Raw genomic sequence first — 27,160 nt, forward strand, 5'->3', positions numbered from 1 at the left:
ATTTACACAAAAATATTTTGTAAATGTTTATTGACATACCTTAATTGTTTCCAAACTGTGTCTGTAACACGGCAGTAAATGGCTGATCAAACAAAACATAGGTCATCGTTCAATCCTCCAATCAGCTAAACAAACTCAATAACTCCACGGTGACGTTTTGACGAATTTGAGGAATTTATGAAACTGAAACAATACAAAAAGAATGCCATTGTAAGTTAATAATACTAACACGACACTCATAAACATGTTTGCATACTAGCTAATGCTAACGACGCTAGCTTCATTACATTATGATAGCATGTACAAATATGCATGAAAACACTCCTACAGACATCACACATGGGACGTTTTAATAAGTAAGAATTGTTTTAGTTAAACTTTGAAACTTACAAATGTTGCTTGGAGTGATAAATTAAGAATCTTTTCGAGCAAAAGCTTTATGGACGGTTTACGGCATCAAAACAGGAAGTACATTTTCAACTAGGGCTGCAGCTAACGATTATTTTTCTATCGATTAATCTATAGATTTTTTTTTCTTTCGATTAATCGGTTAATCTATAGATTATTTTTTCGATTAATCTATAGATTATTTTTCCTTTTACCGATTTTTTTTTAAATTTAAAATGAAGAGGAAAAAATAAATGTAGGCCAGTTTTTTCAAAAGGCATGGCTTTTATTTACAAAAAAAAAAGTATGGCCACTCAGTCAACATTGACAACAACATGACAAAATATTCTGTAACAATGTAAACATTTAAAACTTTTAACATTTAACAAAATTAAAAGTAGCTTATTTGCTTTTTAATGTGCAAATATAAAAGTAAACATCCAGTGCAAATCTTAATATTCTGGAATAGTATAAGCATTTCAAAAGTAAAAGTATTGCTTATTTTGCTTTAAAATGTGCAAAAATAAAGATAAACATCCAATACAAAAAAGTGCAAAACGGAAATATTCTGTAACAAGTGTAAACATTTCAACAAAAGTAAAAGTATTGCTTATTTGCTAAAATGTGCAAAAATAAAGCTAAACATCCAATACAAAAAAGTGTACAGTGTAAACATTTCAACAAAAGTAAAAGTATTGCTTATTTTGCTTAATAACACAACAATGATAGTATGATTAAAGTGAAAGTTAATTGTTCGTTTGTACATAGTATATGTAACTGTTAATGTTGTAAAAGGTATTTGTACAACTAATTAACGTTAGCGTTTGTGACACGTCTTGTGCCGTGGGGTTCTTTCAGGACCGACAGACTGAACGCCAGACGGCTTTGCCAGGTTTACAATCTTTTAATTTTACACAAAGTCTTTTCTCTTCCAACTGCGCGGATCGCGCACCTGGGCACGACTGCGGCGTCGCTCCCGGCGCGCCCCGCCTCGCCGCTCGCTCGCCGCCGCCGCCTCTCCACAGCGTTAAAGAGGAGCGCGTCTTTGTAAACACTGAACAGGCACGCCAAACGCGCCTCTCAGAGCGAAACGGTGCTTTAGTTTATGAATTTACAACGCAGATACAAATGACACATTCATGTTTTTGTGTAATAATGACAACGTATACGCACGCGGACGATTGACTTGTTGATGGTGATGGCAAGAACGCTGTCGGGGGTTTTCTTTTCAAATGTTCGTTCATAGCCGTTGTGCTGCTATGATAGGCCATTTCCGCTCGACACAGTGTGCATACAACAACATTATTAGGCCGTTTATTGAAATACTCCCACACTTTTGACGACTTTTGGCGTGCTTTTTTCCCCTCGCTCGCATCGTCTGCTTTGCGCTCCGCCATGACAGTAAAGTAGAGTGACGTAAATATGCGACGCGCCGACGCACAAAAACGGCGTCGACGTATTTACGTAACCGATGACGTCGACTACGTCGACGCGTTGTTTCAGCCTTATTTTCAACCCGCAAAAACCCTGAGCGAACTCGTACAATAAGACACCATTTCAGTCCTCTCCTTGTGTTTAATCCAAAGTATTGAACACGAAACATTGGCATTAGTAAATTTTTTTTAATTATTTTAATCATTTATTGCGTGTAACTAGTGAACATTTATGAAGTGGCAGAAACTTTAAACATCTGCATGACATAGTTTCTGCAGGATGGTTGCAATCCTGCATATGGGAGTGTGTGGCTGTGTGGCGGCTAACAGCTGAGAGTTTGGATTTTTTGTATTAATGCACATATATCAAAAGTGAGAAAAAGTAATTGACTATTATGGTAAGCAACACATGTTCTCTTTATTTTCCCTACACTACGCATTGAGACTATTTAGTGTGTTTTATTCGCTTAACGGTACTTGATTAATCAAACAAACTATTACTAACAAACTCTGATAATAGTCGCCCTGCATGTTTTGCATGCTTTTAACAGAAGAATTTGGGTTTGTAACGCTGGTCCATGACTTGCCTGACTGGAAAGACTCTACCAGTAATCGTTAACATTTGCATGTTATTAAACTGTGGTTTCCCTTCACTTGCAGAATGTACCCTCTCTGCAGCCAACAATACAATTCAAGGGACTCCAAGGGGTAAGAATCTTTTTCCCCCTGATTTTTATGTCCGACTCAAATGATGACTGTCTACATCATTTAATATTCTTGCTTTTTAATCTTCATATGCCTTGTAGCAACAAAAACAGTATTAGTTTATTAATTATCTGGCCTAGTCAACCTTATCAGCTACTTAACTGTTTCTCTTTTAGCAACTAATCTTTGTTATTAGGAGTGAGTGACTAAAGATAACTGGAGTTGTGTGTATTTATGGAGTAATTAATTATACAACTTGTGATCTTATGAGAGCGCTGTGAGGGAAGGGACAAAAAACTAAATAAGTAAAAAAAAACTCAGGGATTATCAGCAAACTGTCTTTTATATTATTAGCTTCCTTTTTTAATGGTTTTAATCAAAATTTTAATTGAAATACTTGGAACTGAATGAATGAACAGGCTAAAAGTCAAACACATTAAAATGCACAATGATACTTTGATTTCTTGCCTTCCCCTAAACCATGGTCCCAATCCTTTTCAAATCTCCATTTGATTCACATTTGGTACATTTACTCTCGTAGTGTCATGCAATCAATCCGATCATTCCCCTGTTTGTTATTAACGGTAACTGCCACATTTCAGATTGTTTGGTAGGACTGGTTCTTAGAAGCCCTGATGAAATCAGCACAATACCGGAGAGACAGCTTAAGTGGGATTGGGAATGGCACTGAAAAAATATGCAAACATCCAGGAAATGATGCTATAATGCTGTGTCGGATCACAATGTGATGACATTTATGCAAAAATATGATTGGGAAGAGTGGGTGAGTATGGGCCGGCCGGGGACAGGGCAAGAAGGGAGAACCATGTTTCAGCACGGTACGGCTAATATATTTGCATACAAAGCAGCCATTCCATCTCCTTTCTTAACAAAGCTATTTTTTTTATACATCTGATTATTTTCAACAATGCAATTATCCTCCCTTCGTCAAATCATCCTGGGTTTTCCTTGTCTGAATTCTTTCAGCGCATTAAAATACCCAAGACAGATTCCTCCTCAGATGCCTCCCACAATTTTGATTTCTTCCTGTCCAATGTTGGCAAAGACAACCCTCAGGGAAGCTTTGAGTGCATCCAACAGTATGTTTCCAGGTAATGGCTGAATCGACTCTTTGTGTTCCCGTTGTCCACCTTTTTACCACACATGCCTCATTGTCTCCAGCTCAGGGGCCTCTCACCTGGCTTTGTTGGCAACGGTACAGGACAAGGTCACAATATGTGCCACCAATGACTCCTACCAGGTGACCCGGGAGCGAATGACCCAGGCTGTAGAGGACACGCGTGAACGTGGGACCAAAGTCATCAAACCTGGTGGCCAGTACAGAGGCAAGGCTATACTAACACTTGATCACACATTACCAACCAGCAGATCTTGTTTGTTCAAATGCCGCCCCTTTTCAGAATCTGAATAGGTTAAAGCTGACCTGACTCCATTTGAAGCCATTATGGCTACTGACTAGGTCATTCTGCCATTTTGGTCTGTTCTAGATTAACAGTACTGATATTGGCAAATGTAGATGTTTGTGTTGCACTGACACACCTGTCGCCTGCTGCTTGTTTTTCACACTTATCACTGACAAACAATCAAGAATGCTCACCCAAGTGATGTTTTGGCATACCGTAAGAACTGTGTAATAGGAAACCAGGACATAAATCATGTTTTAAATAGGGTAAAGAATGTGTTTGCAGTCTTTCATTGTAGTGTGTTGAACCAAAGGATTTTTAAAATGCTGACAGATTACAACAAAGTTGATCACACATATGGTAAGGATAAAGCTCATTATTTACATCTAAGCCACTTCATGGTGAAACCAATAAGCCTGGCTCATAAAATCTGTTCAGCGAGCTTGAAAACTTCTCCATTTTGTTTGTTCGGCCCTGGGGATAGATTCGCATTAACTATGCTCGATAGAAACTGGGAAATGAGGAGACCAACAGACTAAACAGGTAGTAAAAAAGCTTGTTAGCAACCAGCTGTGCGGGGTGAGCATCTAATTAACAATCACAAGAGAATCCCATAAAATCTATCTGGATACATCTTAAAATAACAAAATGAAGCTTATAATTTTCATTCTTAAAGACAATATGTGGTAATGAGCTATATTGGAACATAGTGGGCTTTATTCTATTATTGTTAACAATCTAACAAAACCAATTGTATGTAGCCTTGTTCTCCCGTAGTTGATCAGAGTTTCTGCTTTTTGACGCAGAGGGAAGGACAGGTTTCTTTGCGCTAGCCTTAATCTTATAAAGGGCTTTAGAATTTCATAATGCCTAAGAAGAGGAAATGTGAAATCACTTAGTGACTTAGCACATGGCTCAGCAACATCACCAAGTTCTTTTCATTCCATTCACTTTTCTAGGCCAAGTTGCTGCAGTCTATTTTGGAGAAGTTGTGTAAAGTCATTGGTGTGATGGCACTTCCATTCTTTGAATACTAGAGAAAAGGTGTTTGCATAAAATGCTAACAGAAACCACCTTCGTTTAACATTGAATGTCATTTTTTGTTTTCCAGGGGTTGGATGTGGTGGAAGCTGATGCATTTGCATGTTTGATTACTTGTAAATGGAGAGTGCTTGGATTTGTTGGTTGCTCTCTTGTCTACATTGTTGGGAGCAAATTAATAACAACAAAGTTCAGAAATATTATACATAACTTAAAATACTTGTCATCCATAACTAAAAACGTAGTAGTCTTTAGAAGACCACCTTGCTAATGTCACTCTAGTTGGTTAACATTAAACCTTGTGTCTCTAGGAAAGCAAGTCCACGTCCGTAAACCAGCACTGTCGGCTCCTGATGTTGTCCCGGAGCGCAAGCGATCCACACCTATCAACCCAGCCAACACTATCCGCAAGTGCCTTTCCAACAACCCTGTTTCTCAGCGGCCATTCCGGGATCGTATTGTTCACCTGTTGACACTGAGGTCCTACAAGAAACTGGAATTACTTGCCCGTTTGCAGCGGGATGGAATCAACCAGAAGGACCGGAACTCCTTGGGGACCGCTCTGCAACAGGTATGGTAAAGTGTCACATGTTTAAAAACGCTTAGAAACGTTATTTAAATTTAAACCTGGACGCTCACCCCAGTGACCTGGACCACCTGGTGCCTTATTTTAAACCCATAGTCTCAAATCTTGGTCTTATGTCCGTCTTATGTCTATGATTTTAAATGGGAACAGCAGATTAATACTTCTGTTGTTTGATCCAGTTTTTAGCCTTTCATCAAAAATTAAATCAGTCTTTTATAGACTTTGAGCGGGTAATCCATGCTTTTATTTAATCATGTGTGGACTACTGCGACTCACTTTTGTTGGAGTAAACCAGGCCTCACTCTCTTGATTTCGGTTAGTCCAAAAAAAACATGAGCACATTACCCCCATTTTAGAGTCCCGTCATTGGGTCCAAGTTCATTTTAAAATCGTATTATTTGTTTGAAAATCTCTTAACGGATCAGCACCAGTATGTTCTATATATTTCAGACCTTAAATCTACACCCTTTCAGGGTCTCTAAATTAGTCTGCTGAACAATTTCTTCTTCTTGTCCCAAAAACCCGATTAAAATTCAGAGAGGATTGCACATTTTCTGCTGCGGCTACAGAACTTTGGAACAATCTCACTCTGGTTATTTGGACATCTCCCTCTTTAATGACTCTTAAATAATGTTTTAAAACAGTTACTCATTGGCTTTTAAATCAACATGAGTTGTGTGATCTTGGTCTATTTTATGTATTATTTTTCTTTTTAAGTCAAATGTTTCTGTCCTTAGTTTTGTCCTGCTTTTGAATGTGTATTTGAACTACTGTGTACATTTTGTAAAACGTATTGTTCTTTTAAACTGTGCTATATAAATACAATTGATTAGATTGGATTAGGACTTGAACGTTGAAAAGATTTCTTTGGCTTTTGCTAATTGTTGGACACTATTTGCATGCACAGATGTTTGACCACCACAGGGCCACCTTGCAGTTTCTAAAGATGTTTCACAGTTCTTGTGCAGTCATAGCAGAACTTGAAACTGTTCTTGTCTGTTCCAAACAGGTGGCAAACCTTAACCCCAAAGACAACACATTTTCACTGAAAGACTTTATTTACCGTGAGGTCCAGAGAGACTGGCCTGGGTACTCTGAAGACGAGAAGACCCAGGTGGAGCGGATCCTTACTCGGTAATTTGTCTACATGAACTTTTCTTTTAATATTGAACTATTGAACGCAACGTGTTTTTGTTAAAAGATAGTTGTGTGGGGGAAAAAAGATGCTGTATTCTTATTTACATTTAAGAATCAGAATCTTGCAATGATGTGATGCATTTTCTTTCCACACAATTATTTTATTTGCTACCTTCTAAACCATGGGTCCCCAAACTCTGGCCCGCAAGCCACCTCTCAAGTTTTAAAATGAATAAAATAATCGCCCTAAAATTACAATTATTCAATTACATTATTATTCAATTACAATATATTTTTTTCAATCTGTCCTGTCCATCCACTCATGTAAATCATATTGTCATATATTGTCGTATATAGTCATACCAAAGACTATAAAAATGGGACCCATTGCCTCCCTGCTTGGCACTCAGTATCAAGGGTTGGAATTGGGGGTTAAATCACCAAAATGATTCCCGGGCGCGGCCACTGCTGCTGCCCACTGCTCCCCTCACCTCCCAGGGGGTGATCAAGGGTGATGGGTCAAATGCAGAGAATAATTTCGCCACACCTAGTGTGTGTGTGACAATCATTGGTACTTTAACTTTAACTTTAACTTTGTTTATCTGCTGTACAGATCTACTTTACAGAAGAGAAGTGTAGGATACTTTTCTTGTTGCCTTATTGGTATCTTTTTAAACATTTGTTTATTGAAAGTTTTCGACACACAGTTAACAGAAAATATTCTTTTTTTTCCTACCACCCAAAAAAATAAATAAATCAGGCAAATATTGATATAAAGCCACAGACAACTGCACTTCCGAATGGGCCCCAACACGGTGCAGCAATACACAAAAGCAAACAAAAGGCTCATCAATTATCCACAATTCAACCACGTCTCAATCGGGGCCAAATTTAAGATTAGTCTCATTTACACATTTTTAGAAAGCACACCATACTTCTTGAAATTGTACACAACCACCATTGAATGCCAGCCTAATTTTCTCTAATTTAAGGAAATAAAGAATATCTGTAGGGAGGCGCTGCAGCCTTCCAGTTAACCACAATAGGTCTTCTAGCCAACAAAGTAGTGAATGCCACCAGATTATTTTTGGATTTGCTGAGAAAAGATGACAGGGGCTACTCCGAATAGTCCACTTAATAGTCCACAAATGACCAAAGACAAAGTAGTAAACATTTCAGTCCAAAAACTGCACAGAGATGGGCAGAGCCAAAACATTTGTATTAAGTTAGCTGGGGACTGTTGGCACCGATCACTAGGGATGATACTCGAAACCGGTTTTACCGGTTGTTTGATAAGAAAATAACCGAATCCTCGGACTCGAATCCCTTTTTGAGAAACGGTACCCGTTATCGAGACCATTATAGTAAAGAAAAAGAGTTGGTTCTTTATTCGAATCCCTTGGAACGAATCCCGTCCCGACCAGAAATGCCCCTTGAGACATCACAAGAAATGACGTCACGTAGCTCAGTTATTAGGCGTAGATAGGGAAAGCAGGAAAAACAATTGACCGGAAAAAGCGTTCCAAGGTGTAATAAAGTTCAAAACAAAAGGTATAATCCAATGAATAAGTTTACTGAGAGATTTGAGCAGGGTACAAACACATGACCAACACTTTTACGACCAACCGGAAACATAGCAACCAGGCTAGCAACGCACCTCCTTTACGGCAGCTGTCGCAACGTTCTTAAAGCAACCGCAGCACATACATATACATACAACATATCTCTCCCTTTTTTAACTTTTGTTTTTCTTTCCTTGTAAACAAAACAAAATCACACTGTATATGTGTTGTCTGTCTAATTATAAATAATGCAGACGAGGCGTGTTGGCTGAGTTCTTGACGTTTACTTTCACAGCGTGCTCATAACCTCATTCTTAGCTGCCGGGTGGCGACATGCAACAACACTTACCGCACATGCTCGTCACTCCCGTTGCATGCTGGGTAGTGTAGTTGTTATATTCCCTTGCTCATAACATCACATCTTTCCCCCTATAAATAAATAATGTTAACTCAATAAAGTATATTTCTTTTTTTAGCTTTAACTTTTCATTTTTTAGCATTGTAACCACATTTGCAAACAACTTTTCTCTTCATAGAATTTTCTTTCAATAAAGAAATAAAGTGCAACAATGTCAAAGCATCATAACAAACAGTTATGTCAAATAGCAGCAGAAGTGCACTTTTTGGAGAGCTGTATTATTTTCAGTTTTGTGCCCAAGGGACTGATTTTATTTAACACTATATTATTATTTATACACCTATAGTGATCACAGAGACAGGTTGTTTTTGGGTTATTGTATATATTTGTTTTTCTGACAAATCCCACTAAATATACTTTGGGTAACAACAATCAATATTTATTTTATTTTATTTTTTTAGGGGGGTAACAGTCAATATTTATTTATTTATTTATTAGATTTTATTTTTTTCTTATATAATAAAAGTGAACTTTTGTTAAACCACGTGTGTTTTTTTCCATATACAACAACCTATCTGGACTCGATAAGAGAATCGATAAGGAATCGGTTCGATAAGAGGATTCGGTAATTGGCTCGAACTCGATAATTTCTTATTAAACATCATCCCTACCGATCACACAATCCAGATGTTCCATCATACGCTTAGTTAGTCGAACCTTAGCGTAATAAGTACAATTTATTAGCTTGCATTGGATGAGGCTGTGTCTTGCACAAATAGAAGACTTTACTTAGAATCTCTGTCCAGCTATCCTCAGATAGGGTCATTCCTAAATTATCCTCCCAAAGTGACTTCATTAAATTTAGAGACTCAGGGCGTAAAAGTAAATGTTGGTTATAAATACGTGTGATTGATCTTTTTAAAATTGAAAGCAGTGTCAGAAACACGTCTAAACTGTCAGTCCACAAATCTGGAAACCTAGGGAAAGTATCACAAACAAAACTGCGGATCTGTAGATACCTAAACAGGTATTGATTAGGGAGTGAAAATGTATCACAAAGTTGCTAGAAAGAGGCAAAAGTGTTGTCAAATGCCTTATATTTAGTGTTTGCCAGAGCAGGAGTGGATAGAAAGAAGGGGGGAAAAAAGAAGACTGGGGAAGAAATTCTGGGGACAAGACAAAAAAAACATAGCCCAGTCCCCGGCCAAATTCTATTAACCCAATGTGAGCCCCGAGTCAAAAAGTTCTAAAGTGTCTTTGCAAGACAATATAACCAAATATTTTCCTTTCTTCAACAGCAAACTTGGGCTTCCTCCAGAGGCGCTCACATCAAACAACTCTCCCAAAGACGGTGTGCCCTCGTCCCCGCTGGTACCTTTTGCAAGTGACGACACGGACACAAACCAATCATGGTTTGGGAATCTCACATTTGTTTTCTCATCGCAGAAGCGCCAGCCAGATTTTGACTTCATAGATCCTTTGGCTCCAAAGAAAGCCCGTATCTCCCACCTCAGCAATCGAGGACCAGCCGCATCTTTACCCTCGTCATCCTCAGACCGCCGTGAGGAGGAGGAAAGTCCCAACACTAAATGCTCGTCCCTGCCCTCCAATGTCATCTTGGGCCCTCCCAGCCATCTACCGATTCCATCTCACCCTCCAGCACCCTCTCACCAGCAGCCCAGTCCAGCCTCCAGCTCCAACTCCCCCAGCACCCCCGAAGGCTGCGGCACCCAGGACCTGCCCGTGGACCAGAGTTCCTCGTGCAGGGACCCTTCCCCAAGTTCCTTGTCTTCTGATAAGGCCCTTCAGGAACGTTACCAGCCCCCCATCACAGTCACCAGATCAGCTGCCTCCCCGAGCCTTCCCCCCCGTACCTCACTTACTGTTACCTCGACTGTGATCAGCAGCCCTCCCTTGCCCAGCTGTGACAACAAGAAGTTCAAAAAGAAGTCCAAAAAGCACAAAGAGAAAGATCGCCAACGAGACAAAGGGAAACGGACAGAAAGGGGCAGTAACAGTTCCCCAAGCGTGGCCGAACAGGCTGTGGAGAGTCTGAAATCTAAAAAGAAGCACACCGTGGAGGACGATAGAAGAGAAGTCAATGATAAGAAACCTCACATGGATCAAGGTGCGTGTCTAAAGTTATCCTTAACCTTGTTTTTCCCTTCATTTCATTTCACACCTTCCATTTGTTCATCTGTTGCTCACATACTTTCACTAACGTGAGTTAAAATGTCTTTTTTTGATACCAGAGACTAGTTGGTCTGGTAAACGTTGGAACGGCCTATGGATTATTCTCATCCATCCAGGTCATTGTATTCTGCAACTGCAACTGGACTATTGAGTGCAGGCCAAAGATCTTCTAAGTCTAACTGAACAGTCCAGTTGCCGTCGATTGAGTGCCCTGAGATTGCAAGTGTAACCGTTTCCCATTTTGGACGTGTGTCAATAAAAACAAAGTAGCCTACAATAGGGAAGGGGTTCATATGGCCCCATTCCTGGGTGGATCTTACAGTGCAGTCTGCTGAAAATGATGCAAAGCGCCACTCTACAACTGACGCTGTGGTCAAAGTTGGAATTGCCACAAAACACATTTGAAAACATTTAACAGTATGCTGCCCTTTGGTGGCTATAGTGGATAGTGCATGCCCCAAATTTGTCACGTTTCACATGTCAGGTAAACGGCGATGAATGGTGCCATATGAATCCCCTTCCTACTGTATATTTAACCCGACATACTGAAACTTATTTTAATATACAGTACAGGCCAAACGTTTGGAGACACCTTCTCCTCATTCAATGTGTTCTCTTTATGTTCATGACTATTTACATTGTAGATTGTCACATCAAAACTATGAATGAACACATGCGGAGTTATGTACTTAACAAAAAAGGTGAAATAACTGAAAACATGTTTTATATTCTAGTTTCTTCAAAATAGCCACCCTTTGCTCTGATTACTGCTTTGCACACTCTTGGCATTCTCTCCATGAGCTTCAAGAGGTAGTCACCTGAAAGGGTTTTCACTTCACAGGTGTCACAGTTTTGATGTGACAATCTACAATGTAAATAGTCATGAAAATAAAGAAACTGCATTGAAATGAGAAGGTGTGTCCAAACTTTTGGCCTGTACTGTAGGTCCTATAATCAACATGCTGTCACACCTATTGCTACAAACTACCGTATTTTCCGCACCATAAGCCGCCCTGGGTTATAAGCCGCGCCTTCAATGAACGGCATATTTCAAAACTTTGTCCACCTATAAGCCGCCCCGTGTTATAAGCCGCATCTAACTGCGCTAAAGGAATGTCAAAAAAACAGTCAGATAGGTCAGTCAAACTTTAATAATATATTAAAAACCAGCGTGATGTGGGCGTGCATGGAGTCGTATATCAACATGGACGGAGCTGCGTGAAAAAAGCCACCCGGCCTCTTCGCGTAAACTTACCTTAACCACTCGCTCATCTTTTCTTCATCCATCCATCCCTTCGAGTTAGCTTTTATGATGACGCCGGCTGGAAAGGTCTCTTTTGGCAAGGTCTTCCTTTTGAATATCACCATGGGTGGAAGTTTCTGGCCATTAGCATGGCAAGCTAGAACCACAGTGAAGGATGACTTCTCATTCCCTGTGGTGCGAATATTCACCGTACGTGCTCCCGTTGTATCCACAGTGCGGTTCACAGGAATATCAAAAGTCAGTGGAACCTCGTCCATGTTGATAATGTTCTCTGGCCGGATCTTTTTTTCAGCTATCTTGTTTTTACAATATGCACGGAAAGTAGCCAGCTTTTCTTGAAAGTCTTTAGGCAGTTGCTGTGAAATAGTAGTCCGTGTGCGGATGGAGAGATTGCGTCTTTTCATGAACCGGAAACCTGTCGCTTAGTAGGAGCCATTTTGTGGTCTTTACAGATGTAAACACACAAAGGAAATGAAACGTAATATCCGCGCGCTTCTTCTTCTTCTACGCGGGCGGGTGGTTGCTTACAGTAGAAGAAGAAGCGCTTCCTGTTCTATGGGGGCGGGTGCTTACCTTGGCGGTTGCTTGCGTAGAAGAAGAAGCACTTCCTCTTCTACGGGGAAAAAAGATGGCGGCTGTTTACCGTAGTTGCGAGACCGAAACTTTATGAAAATTAATCTTAATATTAATCCATATATAAAGCGCACCGGGTTATAAGCTGCACTGTCAGCTTTTGAGTAAATTTGTGGTTTTTGGGTGCGGCTAATAGTGCGGAAAATACGGTACACACACTTATTGATACAAACTACATATCACACAACTTCAAGTTGCAGTTGAGTTAACTACAGCTTTGATTTTGTTAAGACACCAAGTCAAATTGTACATATTTCTCCCAAAATATTGTACTGTAAAGCTTTAATATCATAATTTTAGAATCTTTATTACAGTGCTTTATTAGCATAGGAAATGATTATCCCGAGGTAAGTTTTGTCCATATGTTGCTTGCATAGAAACCAATCAGTCAAGATGTGGAGAAAGAACAAAGAATATTCCTGAAGTCTAAAAATGTGCTCTATGCTCTCAGACTCCCCAGAGAAAGCCAAGAAGCCGAGCCAGTCTACTCTTTTCTCAGCCACAATAGAGGTGCCTGATTATGAAACGTAAGTTACCGTGATCTACATAGTTTTTTCTGAGGGTCCTCCAATCAAGTGAAAGCTTGCGTTATCAGAGTGCAAAGAGATGAGGAAAAGCAGTGCAGAGGCTGAGAGGGAGGTTCCATTCCTCCTCCTGCTATCTGGAACAAACCAAACTCTTCTCAAAACACATCTGCTTTTAATCTGATTTTAATGTCAACCAGAACCGTCCTCCACGTAAAGGCTTTAAACTGCACTGTTTACTCCATTATACTTTACAGTTGAACATGTAAAGCTCATTTCAAAAGTGAAACCACTTCCATTGAAATCATGTCATCTGTATTAGGGATGTCCTGATCCGATATTTGGATTGGATCGGCCGCCGATATTTGCCAAAAAATGCGTATCGGCAAGGCATGGGAAAATGCCGATCCAGATCCAGTTTAAAAAAAAAAAAACCCGGTCCGTGTTTTCCAACGCACCTATTTAAATAATACATTCCACTTTTCTGCTGCTCCGTAATTTCCGTTCCGCATTTTCCAGCACACCTTCAACACTTCCACAATTCTCACGCAGTTGCTTTTAGCTGCTGGCATTACACGACAGGCTCTTCTCACTCTTTCCTGTGTCTCCCTCTCACAGACAGCGAGCGCACCTTCTTACACACGTCACATACTGTCACGTCATACGTCACATACTGTCACGTCATACGTCACATACGTATACGTCCTCTCCCAGCAGAGAGCGAGGTAGCGGCATGGCTAACGTTAGCTGTGATGCTAGCGCAGCCGCTAAGGTGCGTGCCTGCTCAAACGTCCTCTGCGCACGGCAAATCTATGCCACGCACAAAATCAAATAAAAAAATAAGCGCATAACAATTTTCGACACACTGACACGACAGAGAAAACCGTTTTCATCATCATTGTTCAAATATTGTAACGTCTGTCGAGACGCTTATCTCCATTCGGTGCCACACGTCCACACCATCAAAAGGCTGAGGCAAAAATTTCCACATCAACACCGTATGAAAAATGTTTAGATTTTTTTAGTTGTGATTTCCTTCTCTGCATGAAAGTTTAAAAGTAGCATATATTAATGCAGTATGAAGAAGAATGTTTTAATGTAGACATGCAAGCCTTGAAAGAACATTTTGAAAATCAAGACTACATTTCCTGCAAATGGGTGCATTTCTACCCTATATTTTAACTTTAGATTTATTCTCATATCAAACTCTTTTGGCTGTCTTTTTGACACTTACATCTGGCGCCCCCCTCCACACCCTGGATTGTAAATAATGTAAATAATTCAATGTGATTATCTTGTGTGATGACTGTATTATGATGATAGTATATATCTGATAGTATATATCTGTATCATGAATCAATTTAAGTGGACCCCGACTTAAACAAGTTGAAAAACTTATTGGGGTGTTACCATTTAGTGGTCAATTGTATGGAATATGTACTTCACTGTGCAACCTACTAATAAAAGTCTCAATCAATCAATCAAAACACATAGAATCATCATACTGCTGTGATTATATGCATCAAGTGTTCATTCAAGGCTAAGGCAAAATATGGAGATATATATCGCGTATCGCAAAATGGCCTTAAAATATCGCAATATTAAAAAAAGGCCATATCGCCCAGCCCTAGTTCAATGATGCCATTTCAGTTTGTCATGTATAATTGTGTCTATTTTGTGTTTATCCTTGAATAAACAGGTCAGTTTCTTGTTACCAACCATTGTGTATTATTCAAACTCCCCTAATTCAGCTGGCTAGTTGTTATCAAGAGTACTAAAACCCTTTTCAACATGATTCTGACAACTAAGTAGGCTAAATAACTTTAAACTTTAATACATGCTCGGATAGGTCAGTATCGGTATCGGATCGGAAGTGCAAAAACCTGGATCGGGACATCCCTAATCTGTAGTGATGTGCTGATAGATACTGGAATACCGCTGATACCAGATCTTTATGCTCTAATATCGATTCTCAAATTGAAATTTGTGATACTTTAGTGCAGGGGTGTCAAAACGTTTTCCACCAGGAGCTGCATACTGAATTACATATTGGTCATTGTTTTGTTGAAAAAAAAAAAGAAGCTTAAAATATATTGTCAGCTTTGTATTATGTGAGCAAGTATATTATTAATTATTAGTTCAATTATTTAAGCTTTTTCCCATTACATATGGATTTGTTTGCTTTTTTTCCTTACATTTTCACTGTTTTTTCCCATGTAGGAATAGAATAAAAATAATAATAAAATGGTGTAACTCCATAAGCTAGTGTGTCAAAAATTCTGCCTTTTACGAAAAATATATAATTGTTATGGTTGTTATAATTTTTCTAATGAATTCATAAGTTAGTATTTTAATTTTTTTAAATGAAGTACGTATGCGGATGTTGTGGATCGGTGGAGGGAATACTTCGAAGACCTCCTCAATCCCACCAACACGTCTTCCTATGAGGAAGCAGTGCCTGGGGAGTCTGTGGTGGGCTCTCCTATTTCTGGGGCTGAGGTTGCTGAGGTAGTTAAAAAGCTCCTCGGTGGCAAGGCCCCAGGGGTAGATGAGATCCGCCCGGAGTTCCTTAAGGCTCTGGATGCTGTGGGGCTGTCTTGGTTGACAAGACTCTGCAGCATCGCGTGGACATCGGGGGCGGTACCACTGGATTGGCAGACCGGGGTGGTGGTTCCTCTCTTTAAGAAGGGGAACCGGAGGGTGTGTTCTAACTATCGTGGGATCACACTCCTCAGCCTTCCCGGTAAGGTCTATTCAGGTGTACTGGAGAGGAGGCTACGCCGGATAGTCGAACCTCGGATTCAGGAGGAACAGTGTGGTTTTCGTCCTGGTCGTGGAACGGTGGACCAGCTCTATACTCTCGGCAGGGTCCTTGAGGGTGCATGGGAGTTTGCCCAACCAGTCTACATGTGTTTTGTGGACTTGGAGAAGGCATTCGACCGTGTCCCTCGGAAAGTCCTGTGGGGAGTGCTCAGAGAGTATGGGGTATCGGACTGTCTGATTGTGGCAGTCCGCTCCCTGTATGCTCCGTGCCAGAGCTTGGTCCGCATTGCCGGCAGTAAGTCGGACACGTTTCCAGTGAGGGTTGGACTCTGCCAAGGCTGCCCTTTGTCACCCATTCTGTTCATAACTTTTATGGACAGAATTTCTAGGTGCAGTCAAGGCGTTGAGGGGATCTGGTTTGGTGGCTGCAGGATTAGGTCTCTGCTTTTTGCAGATGATGTGGTCCTGATGGCTTCATCCGGCCAGGATCTTCAGCTCTCACTGGATCGGTTCACAGCCGAGTGTGAAGCGACTGGGATGAGAATCAGCACCTCCAAGTCCGAGTCCATGGTTCTCGCCCGGAAAAGGGTGGAGTGCCATCTCCGGGTTGAGGGGGAGATCTTGCCCCAAGTGGAGGAGTTCAAGTACCTCGGAGTCTTGTTCACGAGTGGGGGAAGAGTGGATGGTGAGATCGACAGGCGGATCGGTGCGGCGTCTTCAGTAATGCGGACGCTGTATCGATCCGTTGTGGTGAAGAAGGAGCTGAGCCGGAAGGCAAAGCTCTCAATTTACCGGTCGATCTACGTTCCCATCCTCACCTATGGTCATGAGCTTTGGGTTATGACCGAAAGGACAAGATCACGGGTACAAGCGGCCGAAATGAGTTTCTCCGCCGGGTGGCGGGGCTCTCCCTTAGAGATAGGGTGAGAAGCTCTGTCTTCCGGGAGGAGCTCAAAGTAAAGCCGTTGCTCCTCCACATGGAGAGGAGCCAGATGAGGTGGTTCGGGCATCTGGTCAGGATGCCACCCGAACGCCTCCCTAGGGAGGTGTTTAGGGCACGTCCGACCGGTAGGAGGCCGCGGGGAAGACCCAGGACACGTTGGGAAGACTGTGTCTCCCGGCTGGCCTGGGAACGCCTCGGGGTCCCACAGGAAGAGCTGGACCAAGTGGCTGGGGAGAGGGAAGTCTGGGCTTCCCTGCTTAGGCTGCTGCCCCCGCGACCCGACCTCGGATAAGCGGAAGAAGATGGATGGATGGATGGAAGTATATTATTTTTATTTTGCGAGCTTCTAATATTTTAGTTCAGAAGTGTCTAAACTTTTCCACTAAGGGCCGCATACTGAAAAAAGGATTGGGGAGCCATTTTGATATATATATATATATATATATATATATATATATATATATATATTTTTTTTTTTTAAATGTTAAGAGATTTTATAAATAGTTAAAGACTAAACTTGGTGTTATGGGTGACTAAGTATATTATTATTATTGGTAAAACAGTTCAGCATCCTGTCATTCATTTTTATTTTTTTATTACTTTTTTGTTTTGTTTTTAGATGTTTTTTTTGTTGTTGAATATACACAACTTTTACAATTTTAGCAGACACATGAAGTGTATTTGCACCAAGTATCAAGTGGCTATGGCTGATATCAGCCTGAATTTAGCTTAGTATGGAAACTTAAAGGAAAAGAGTTGTCTCCCACACGACTAGTGATCTGTGCCTTTTGTGTTTTCAGGAAGTACAAGGCGCTGGCGTCCATGGACCAACGACAGAGCTACAAGAACGACTTCAATGCCGAGTACGAGGAGTACCGCCAGCTGCACGCCCGCGTAGAGAACATCACTCGCCGCTTCACGCAGCTGGACTCTCAGTGCCGCAAACTGACACCTGGCACCAAAGAGTATCAGGTCTTTTTTTCTTCTTCTTCTTATACTTTTTACCATCACAGCTTTCTGGTGTGAGGATAATACTGTACATACATTGGGATCACATCAAGTCTTTTTTCATGATGTTTTCTAGAAGGTGCAAGAAGAAGTCTTGAAAGAGTACAAAAAGATGAAAGAAGTAAGCAAACACATTGAAATGTCTCTGAATGACTATTTCCACACAGAGTTGAATACTGTAGATTGAAGGTCGTTACAACTTATCACAACAGCAGCAATCATCAGCTCATTTTTCATTTTTACTTTTCCACATCAAAGAAAAATTGTTCATATGAACTCTGTTGCTTACAAAAATATAATCAGCTATTGAAGCGCACAATCTTTTTATATCTTTTATATATTTGTATGAGAGATGTTCCGATCAGGGTTTTATGCTGACGATTCCGATAATCCATGAGGGAGATGGGCCGATACTGATTACATGTATTAACCCAGTGGTTCTTAACCTGGGTTGGATGGAACCCTAGGGGTTCGGTGAGTCAAGCTCAGGGGTTCGGCGGAGGTCAAGACACACCCGACTCATCGTGTAAATACAAACTTCTCCCTATCGGCGTATTACGGATACGACAACAGCAGAAGTCACACCGATTTGCAGGTGTGTCATTTGTTGTGAGTGTGTAGGTTTTGTTGTTTGAACAAGGTGATGTTCTTGCACGCTTCATTTTGTGCACCAGTAAAAAAAACATGGTAACACTTTAGTATGGGGAACATATTCACCATTAATTAGTTGCTTATCCATCCATCCATCTTCTTCCGCTTATCCGAGGTCGGGTTGCGGGGGCAGCAGCCTAAGCAGGGAAGCCCAGACTTCCCTCTCCCCAGCCACTTCGTCCAGCTCCTCCCGGGGGATCCCGAGGCGTTCCCAGGCCAGCCGGGAGAGATAGTCTTCCCAACGTGTCCTGTGTCTTCCTCGTGGCCTCCTACCGGTCGGACGTGCCCTAAACACCTCCCTAGGGAGGCGTTCGGGTGGCATCCTGACCAGATGCCCAAACCACCTCATCTGGCTCCTCTCCATGTGGAGGAGCAGCGGCTTTACTTTGAGCTCTTCCCGGATGACAGAGCTTCTCACCCTATCTCTAAGGGAGAGCCCCGCCACCCGGCGGAGGAAACTCATTTCGGCCACTTGTACCCGTGATCTTGTCCTTTCGGTCATGACCCAAAGCTCATGACCATAGGTGAGGATGGGAACGTAGATCGACCGGTAAATTGAGAGCTTTGCCTTCCGGCTCAGCTCCTTCTTCACCACAACGGATCGATACAGCGTCCGCATTACTGAAGACGCCGCACCGATCCGCCTGTCGATCTCACGATCCACTCTTCCCTCACTCGTGAACAAGACTCCGAGGTACTTGAACTCCTCCACTTGGGGCAAGATCTCCTCCCCAACCCGAAGATGGCACTCCACCCTTTTCCGGGCGAGAACCATGGACTCGGACTTGGAGGTGCTGATTCTCATCCCAGTCGCTTCACACTCAGCTGCGAACCGATCCAGTGAGAGCTGAAGATCCTGGCTAGATGAAGCCATCAGGACTACATCATCTGCAAAAAGCAGAGACCTAATCCTGCAGCCATCAAACCAGATCCCCTCAACGCCTTGACTGCGCCTAGAAATTCTGTCCATAAAAGTTCAGAACAGAATGGGTGACAAAGGGCAGCCTTGGCGGAGTCCAACCCTCACTGGAAACGTGTCCGACTTACTGCCGGCAATGCGAACCAAGCTCTGACACTGATCATACAGGGAGCGGACCGCCACAATCAGACAGTCCGATACCCCATACTCTCTGAGCACTCCCCACAGGACTTCCCGAGGGACACGGTCGAATGCCTTCTCCAAGTCCACAAAGCACATGTAGACTGGTTGAGCAAACTCCCATGCACCCTCAAGGACCCTGCCCAGAGTTGGTCCACAGTTCCACGACCAGGACGAAAACCACACTGTTCCTCCTGAATCCGAGGTTCGACTATCCGACGTAGTTGCTTATTAACATGCAAATTAGTAACATATTGGCTCTTAACTAGTCATTATTAAGTACATATTAATGCCTTATTCGGCATGGCCTTATTATAACCCTAACCCTCTAACCCTAACCCTGACCAAATAACTCTAAATTAAGTCTTTGTTACTTAGAATATGTTCCCCATACTAAAGTGTCACCAAAAATATATAACTTTGTCTTGAATTTGTAAAAGAACATTTTATTTTTCACTAAAGAAGGGTTGGGTGAATGCACATATGAAGGTGGTGGGGTTTGGTACCTCCAACCAGGTTAAGAACCACTGTATTAACCTCTAAATGTTGTCGGAGGCATCCCGGACGAGCCCCCAATTTGTTGCGTTTTGGACCAGTTTTTCCTCCCAGGGAATTCAAGTCACAATTCGCTCCCAAGTTCTTTCCGACACTTAAAGCTGAGTTGAAAAACCACCAGAGACAGAATAGGTATTTTGTTGTATATTCTCAAAGCTTTTCCAATATACATTTTGATTGAGACCAGTCTAACCCTAGAACCTTCTATCGCGCACACCCAAAATGGTCTGTCTTCCCGATCCCACCACACTCTCTCTCGTCCCATCTCTGTAGCCAAAACAAAATGCTAGTCTAAACACATTCCAAAGAACTCAAGGTTATCGCACATAGTATACTTGCTGACAGAGCATCAAGAGAATAAATGGAAAATACGAGCTGTTTTCAAATATGACTAATAAATGAAAGAAGTACAACTTAAATTCGGATATATGTAAATATCTGCCTCCGACAATGTTAATCACAATTATAGTCAGAAAAACAACACAGGATGGCAGTGTAACGATATCAGCACTATTTAAAGATATTATCTATTACTCTTACAAGTCCTTAGATTTTTGCCCTCAAAGTGCCCGTGTGTCTTCGGACTTCTTGTCTAAGTTTGTAGACGATAACGACAAAAACATGATTTTGTGAAACTAGAAGTATCTAATCACTCTAGTATCTATCATATACTTATACTACCATTGGTATTGACACTTTTGATGTATTGATGGATCCGCCATCCCTTTCTATGTACGTTTGGCCGTGACACATCAACAGAGCACTGCTACATTATTCTCTCTACACTTCAATTCATCTATTTGCTCATTTCCTTGTAAGAGTTGCTTACTTTCTGCTTTAACGCAGTTCCATCAGCACGTCTCTTAAAGTTTCCTAAGCATCATGTCAGGTCATGTCAACCACGCCGCTATAAATAGTTTGTCCACGTTAGCGCTTATAATAACAATATCACTAATACTTGTTTAATATTCAAGTCACCACATGTAAATGGAGTATTGTTGGTGCTTTATTGGGGTTTTTTAGGCAGAATAAAGAAACCTATTGGCTGCGCTGTAAGCTGACTTTTATTTACGTTTGCTTTAGAATCATACCTGCCAACTTTTGAAATCAGAAAAACCTAGTAGCCAGGGTCCAGGGGCCGCAGGCCCCGGTAGGTCCAGGACAAAGTCCTGGTGGGGGGTTCAGGCTTCGCCCCCCGACGCAAAATGATTATTAGCATTCAGACAGGTTAAAATGTTGCTAAAACCATCACTTTTCTATCAGTCACAGTGACTTTTCAAAACAAAAATATTACAGCAAAAATCATATGGGTTGATTGACATGTTTATTCTGTAAGCTAACTTCAATAGTTTGAAATTATTTTGACAGTTAATGCCAGTTATCCTGTCAACCTTTCACAAGACTTCAATTTGTTCATTGAAAGTATAAACACTTTTTACAGTAAACAAATGGTAAAACAGTACTAAACAATTCCATTAAAAAAAAAATTGGTGTCATTATTAACTTTCTGTCCAAGCTTGTATAATCTACTGCCTTGTTCAATTGTAAAAAATATTCTGTGCCTAAAATTCACATTTCTATCACAATTATCATACTGTAAACATGGTAAGCTAACTTCATTAAAATTAATAGTCCTGTCAATAGCATGGAATTACAATTCAAATGTAGTTTTTTTGTAAGCCTTTCGAAAGAATTCAAAATATGAAAAATTAATGAAAATTAATTGAAGCCATCAGACACTTGAAAAGTGGCACATCACATCTCTAATGTAATCATTTGAACTTTTCAACAGAAATAGCACTGCAAAAATATTAAGGACATACTTCTGTATTTTGGTAGTTATGCTGTCAACATTTAACAAGATTTCTTCAACTTGGACTTGAAAGCATAAATAGTATAAACACTTTTAACAGTATAACAGTACTAAACAATTCCAATAGATAACATTGGTGTCATTACCTTTTTGTGGCTAAAATCCGAAAAACGTTGAAAGTTTTCCACTTGTATCGCTAGCAACGGCATTAGACTTGTGTTTTTTTGTCCCAACGTGGTCTTTTACATCGCTAAAGTCTTTTTTTGTCCCAACGTGGTCTTTTACATGGCTAATTCCTCCGTGTCCGATCGAAAAATCTTGTCTGCACAAGGTGCAATTCGCGTAGTTTTCACCCTTTTTGGAACGGATAATTATTCCCGGATAGGCTTTTTGAATATTCTTCACGGAATGACTGCAGTTTTCTTTTCGGTTTAAGACTCGTTTGCGATTTTTCTCCGGCTGATTCCATGATCGTTCGCTCGTTTGGAAACAATGGCAACTGGTGCCTCGTGCTTGGCAGCGGTGCTATAAATAGCCTCGCGCATGGCATTCGGAATGGCTCGATAGGAAGTTACGGGAAGCAGTGTCGATTGTCATTGTTGTTACGCGATTTCGTGAATAAAACTTAAAAAAAATAAAAAAAATTTAATTAATGAAAAAACGTATTTTTTATCACTGCAACCGTAACCCGGAATAGGTTGATGAAAACCGTACTAATTACGGGAAAACCGGAGTAGTTGGCAGGTATGTAGAATGCAAAAAAAATTAAAATAATTATCCGTCGTCATGTCTTTTATAATGATTGTGAACAAAAGGCAAAATTCCCCAAAAATGTGCAGTTCCCCTTAGGGTTGTACCGGTGCTAGTATAGTATCGCAGTACTAATAAATCAAAAACGGTACTATACTCTGTTTTAAAAAGTACCGGTTCGCCATATTTTTTTTTACAGGCATGACGGTGCATTGTGGTGACATTGCTGGTTTTACGAGCAGAGGAGCATGTTGGGCAGCGCGCACACACAGAGTACTTACAAGCAGACACAGTGTGAAGACAGAAAAGGGAGAATGGACGGATTTTGGTGTAAAAAGTAAAGATAAAGGTGAAGTTATAACACTGAAACACCCTCAGGAAGAGGTGCTTTAAAACATGGCTAGAGAGTGTTGCGTCGGACCAGTTCTTCCTCCAAGGGAATCTAAGTTACTGGTCAATCCCAAGTTCTTTAGATGACGTGCTGAGTAAGAAGGACCACCAAGACAGAATAGGAATATTATCAAGTTTTACTGAAATTTCATGAGAACAACCTAGACTAATACATTCATACCGGCTTCATAAGTTGTTCTGACCCTCAAACTGAATAGCCCACTTCTTACACAGAAAGAAAGCTGGAAAGAGAAAATAAGCAGATATTAACAGTAAATGAACAAGTGGATTAATAATAAATGTTTACAGTTTGTCCTTCATAATGTGTACAAAATAATAGGTGTATAAATGACACAATATGTTACTGCATACGTCAGCAGACTAATTAGGAGTCTTTGTTTGTTTACTTACGACTAAAAGACAAGTTCACTATTTTATTTACGGACTAAATGACAATAATAAACATATGTTTCATGTACACTAACATTTTTTGTTCCAATAAATCCAATAATGCCATTTTTTTCTTCAGAAAAGTATGGAAATACATTTGAGCAAGATATTGGTATGGCGAGCGGTGTAACAAGATGTGATGTTGTGCTTGCAGCACAGTCCTAACTACCACGGGGACAAACAGCGCTGTGAGTACCTGCACAACAAGCTGGCGCACATCAAGCGGCTGATAGCAGACTTCGACCAGCGCCGAGCCCACACCTGCTGTTGAGGTGCCACCACCTCACTGATCAGTATTGCCAACGGAGTGTCAAAGCGGGGGGCCGGAGGGTCCGACTAGCTCTTATTTATGAACAACCTCCAAAATTGCTGCCTCGCTCTCCCTTCCTTCCTTCCTTCCTTCGCCCTCCTCCCTCCTTCCTTTTCCAGGCTTCGTTCTGGCCTGAGATGTTCAGAATCTCTTCTGACTTCCCCTCATCCTTGGCTTTTCCCCATTTTTTTTTTTTCTTTCTTCACTCTGCGGTCCTGTGGATGTTTCCACCAGTAGGGGGCGACTTGAAGAGTCAATGGGTTTTGGGGGAAACTCTTCCTATGTTTGAAGGACTTTATCTTGCAGGGGGGAAAAAAAACATATTTTTGAGCTTCAGAGAAATTATTATATTTAAGAAAAATAAGAGGGAGATGTATTTATTTTGGGACTCGTAGAGCAAAACAAAAAAGAGTCCGCAGATGATTAAAGTTTTTGTTAAACAATGCAAAAAAAACAAATTACCGTGGGCCTTATGTGTTCTGACATTGTGAAGCCATTTTGCACATAAGATGCAGATGTCATCTCATTTGGCAAAGATACGCTGCTGTCATGAGAACCAGCGGCCAGGGCGTGAGACGCTGACGTGTCCATGGATTGTAAACTGTTATCACGGCCATGTAGAGGGAAGGTGAACACCCCCTAGGGGGCAGTGTTGCCGCCACCAACAGTGTTTCATGTCCACGGTGCCTTCGAAGGTGTTTACACTCAATGTTGGTGGAGGTGTGGTGACCCTTAGTCTATACAAAGGAACTAGGACTGCCTGGAAACAGGCTGTGTGTGTGTGTGTGTGTGTATGTGTGTGTGTGTGTGTGGAAGGTGTGTTACAGATTGTCTGCCTGAATGGTTGTACTCCATATGGTGTGCGTGATTAAGAAGACAAGTAAAAATGTGGAGGGGGAAAAAAAGAAACTTGAAAAAAAGCTGCTATAGTATTGGACCAGCCAGAACATTCAGGATCTGCCCGGCTGGAGTAACAGAGACTCTTGTGTTGTGTTTGTGGCTCTTCACCAGAGACAAATGTATCATGATGTCAAACGGATTTGATCAGTTTCAGTTCTGCAGAGCATTGAGAGTTCAGAGTAGATTTTCTTCTTTATATTTGGTGAACATTGACAGAATGCATTCTCTGAGAAATGATGGAAGTCTTTATGTTAAATCAAGGGACATTTTGTTTACAGAGCCTGTGTTAGAATCTCAGTCATTAAAATACTCTGGTACACGTGGTAGGATCTCTGATTAGTGACTGGACTGACTTCAAACAAGGACCAGTTCATGTGTCTGGACGAGTACAAAGTTCTTCACATCACATTACGCTTCCTCCGAGGTGAGGAAGCAATCACTCTACAAGCTCAGTGCTTTTGGTTCATAGCTTTCTCCGCTGTTACTCAGACTCTACTGGTTCCCTGTGGACCGCCTCTAACTATGCAGGAGTGAAGGGCTTTGACATTCTGTACATGTAGTGCACCTCTGTGTACATGTAGTGCACCTTTGTGTACATGTAGTGCACCTGTGTGTACATGTAGTGCACCTGTGTCGCTACATAGCCAAAGATGGAGCCTGAAGTGGAATTGGTCTCATGAGAGGAAGGGAAGAAGAGGGGTGATCAAAACAAAGTCTTAAAGTGAGAAAGAGGAGAACATAAAATACACATCATTCTTTGGCAGTATTCAGCCACAGATTTAAAAAAAAAAAAAAAAAAAAAAATGAAGGATCAAGATAATATGAAAATGTACAAAACATTTCAATAAAAACCCACTTTGCTTTAACTTCAGGTATTCTGTCTTCTGTTGTGTGTCGCATGTGGATGTTTCTTTAAGATGTCTTGCATCATACTGTCAATTATGCCTTCAACTTACATGTCATTCACACTTACAGTGCATCCACTTTATGTGCTCCAGAAATACAATGCTAGTCAAGAAAAAAGTGTGTAGACAGAAAAGGGAGAATGGTGTAAAAAGTAAAGATAAAGGTGAAGTTATAACACTGAAACACCCTCAGGAAGAGCTGCTTTAAGACATGGCTAGAGAGTGTTGCGTCAGACCAGTTCTTCCTCCAAGGGAATCTCAGTTACTGGTCAATCCCAAGTTCTTTAGATGACGTGCTGAGTAAGAAGGACCACCAGGACAGAATAGGAATATTATCAAGTTTTACTGAAATTTCATGAGAACAACCTAGACTAATACATTCATACCGGCTTCCTAAGTTGTTCTGACCCTCAAACTGAATAGCCCACTTCTTACACAGAAAGAAAGCCCCCACCTGTCAGGAAAGGAACACGGCCTCATTGTTCCACTAAAGATAAGACAAAAGGGAGTATTCCATCTCCTACAGTGCAAACCTTCAAGGACACACACATAGTTTACTTGCGGACATAAGATAAAATCTATCAGTGCTGCTACTTTTTGTAGCAAGGCTTTTGCCGCATACTTGACATATTACTGTTGTCTGTTCAACATCTTCCCGCTTGAAGCCAAACCACCGCCAGACGATGAACCCCCTGCTGTTTTTCTTGGGAATTAATTTGTCCTTCATTTGTTACCAGATTGGCACCTTCTTTCTCTCGTATTACCACTCGCACCACTTCGATAACATCACAGCTAATGTTAGCATGTCGCTACCTCTGCTGGGTGGGAGCGTATGACGTTGCACAGGTGACAGTATGTGACGTATGTAAGAAGGTGCGCTTGTTTATGTCTCTGTGAGAAGGAGAGACAAGAGTGAGAAGAGCCTGTAGTGTAATGCCTGCAGCTAAAAGCAACTGTGTGAGAACTTACACTCCAATATCACCATATAGTCATTTTATATATCGCACAGAGACAAACCCGCGATATAACCAGTATATTCCATACATCGCCCAGCCCTACCTTGAAGGTAGAAAAGCGCTATACAAGTATAACCCATTTACCATTTACTTGGTATCGGATCGATATCTAAATTAGTGGTATCATCCACAAATCTTGTTTGTTTACTTACTACTAAAAGACAAGTTGTCTAGTATGTTCACTATTTTATTTAAGGACTAAATGACAATAATAAACATATGTTTCATGTACACTAAGATGTTTTGTTAAAGCCAATAATGCCATTTTTGTGGTCCTCTTTATTTAGAAAAGTATCAAAAGGTATTGAAAAGTATCGAAATACATTTTGGTACCGGTACCAAAATATTAGTATCGGGACA

At 41.0% G+C, this 27,160-nt stretch overlaps 2 protein-coding genes across 3 annotated transcripts in view; both read left to right on the forward strand.

Annotated features, from left to right (window-relative positions):
- The window catches only part of ell2 (elongation factor for RNA polymerase II 2), a 39,274-nt gene extending 13,529 nt beyond the window's left edge, over positions 1-25,745 (forward strand). The window contains exons 2-12 of the mRNA XM_061932763.2: positions 2,481-2,528; positions 3,513-3,637; positions 3,708-3,871; positions 5,302-5,561; positions 6,586-6,710; positions 9,932-10,004; positions 10,080-10,761; positions 13,175-13,250; positions 17,754-17,925; positions 18,038-18,082; positions 23,824-25,745. Of these exons, the coding sequence (XP_061788747.2) occupies positions 2,481-2,528; positions 3,513-3,637; positions 3,708-3,871; positions 5,302-5,561; positions 6,586-6,710; positions 9,932-10,004; positions 10,080-10,761; positions 13,175-13,250; positions 17,754-17,925; positions 18,038-18,082; positions 23,824-23,940 (1,887 nt within the window). The 3' untranslated portion in view covers positions 23,941-25,745. The remainder of the gene's footprint in view (positions 1-2,480; positions 2,529-3,512; positions 3,638-3,707; positions 3,872-5,301; positions 5,562-6,585; positions 6,711-9,931; positions 10,005-10,079; positions 10,762-13,174; positions 13,251-17,753; positions 17,926-18,037; positions 18,083-23,823) is intronic.
- The window catches only part of nudt2 (nudix (nucleoside diphosphate linked moiety X)-type motif 2), a 298,883-nt gene that overhangs the window by 82,214 nt on the left and 189,509 nt on the right, over positions 1-27,160 (forward strand). The gene's annotated exons all lie outside the window — the stretch shown is intronic.

This window comes from Nerophis lumbriciformis, linkage group LG38, assembly GCF_033978685.3.
Source record: "Nerophis lumbriciformis linkage group LG38, RoL_Nlum_v2.1, whole genome shotgun sequence".
NCBI lineage: Eukaryota > Metazoa > Chordata > Actinopteri > Syngnathiformes > Syngnathidae > Nerophis > Nerophis lumbriciformis.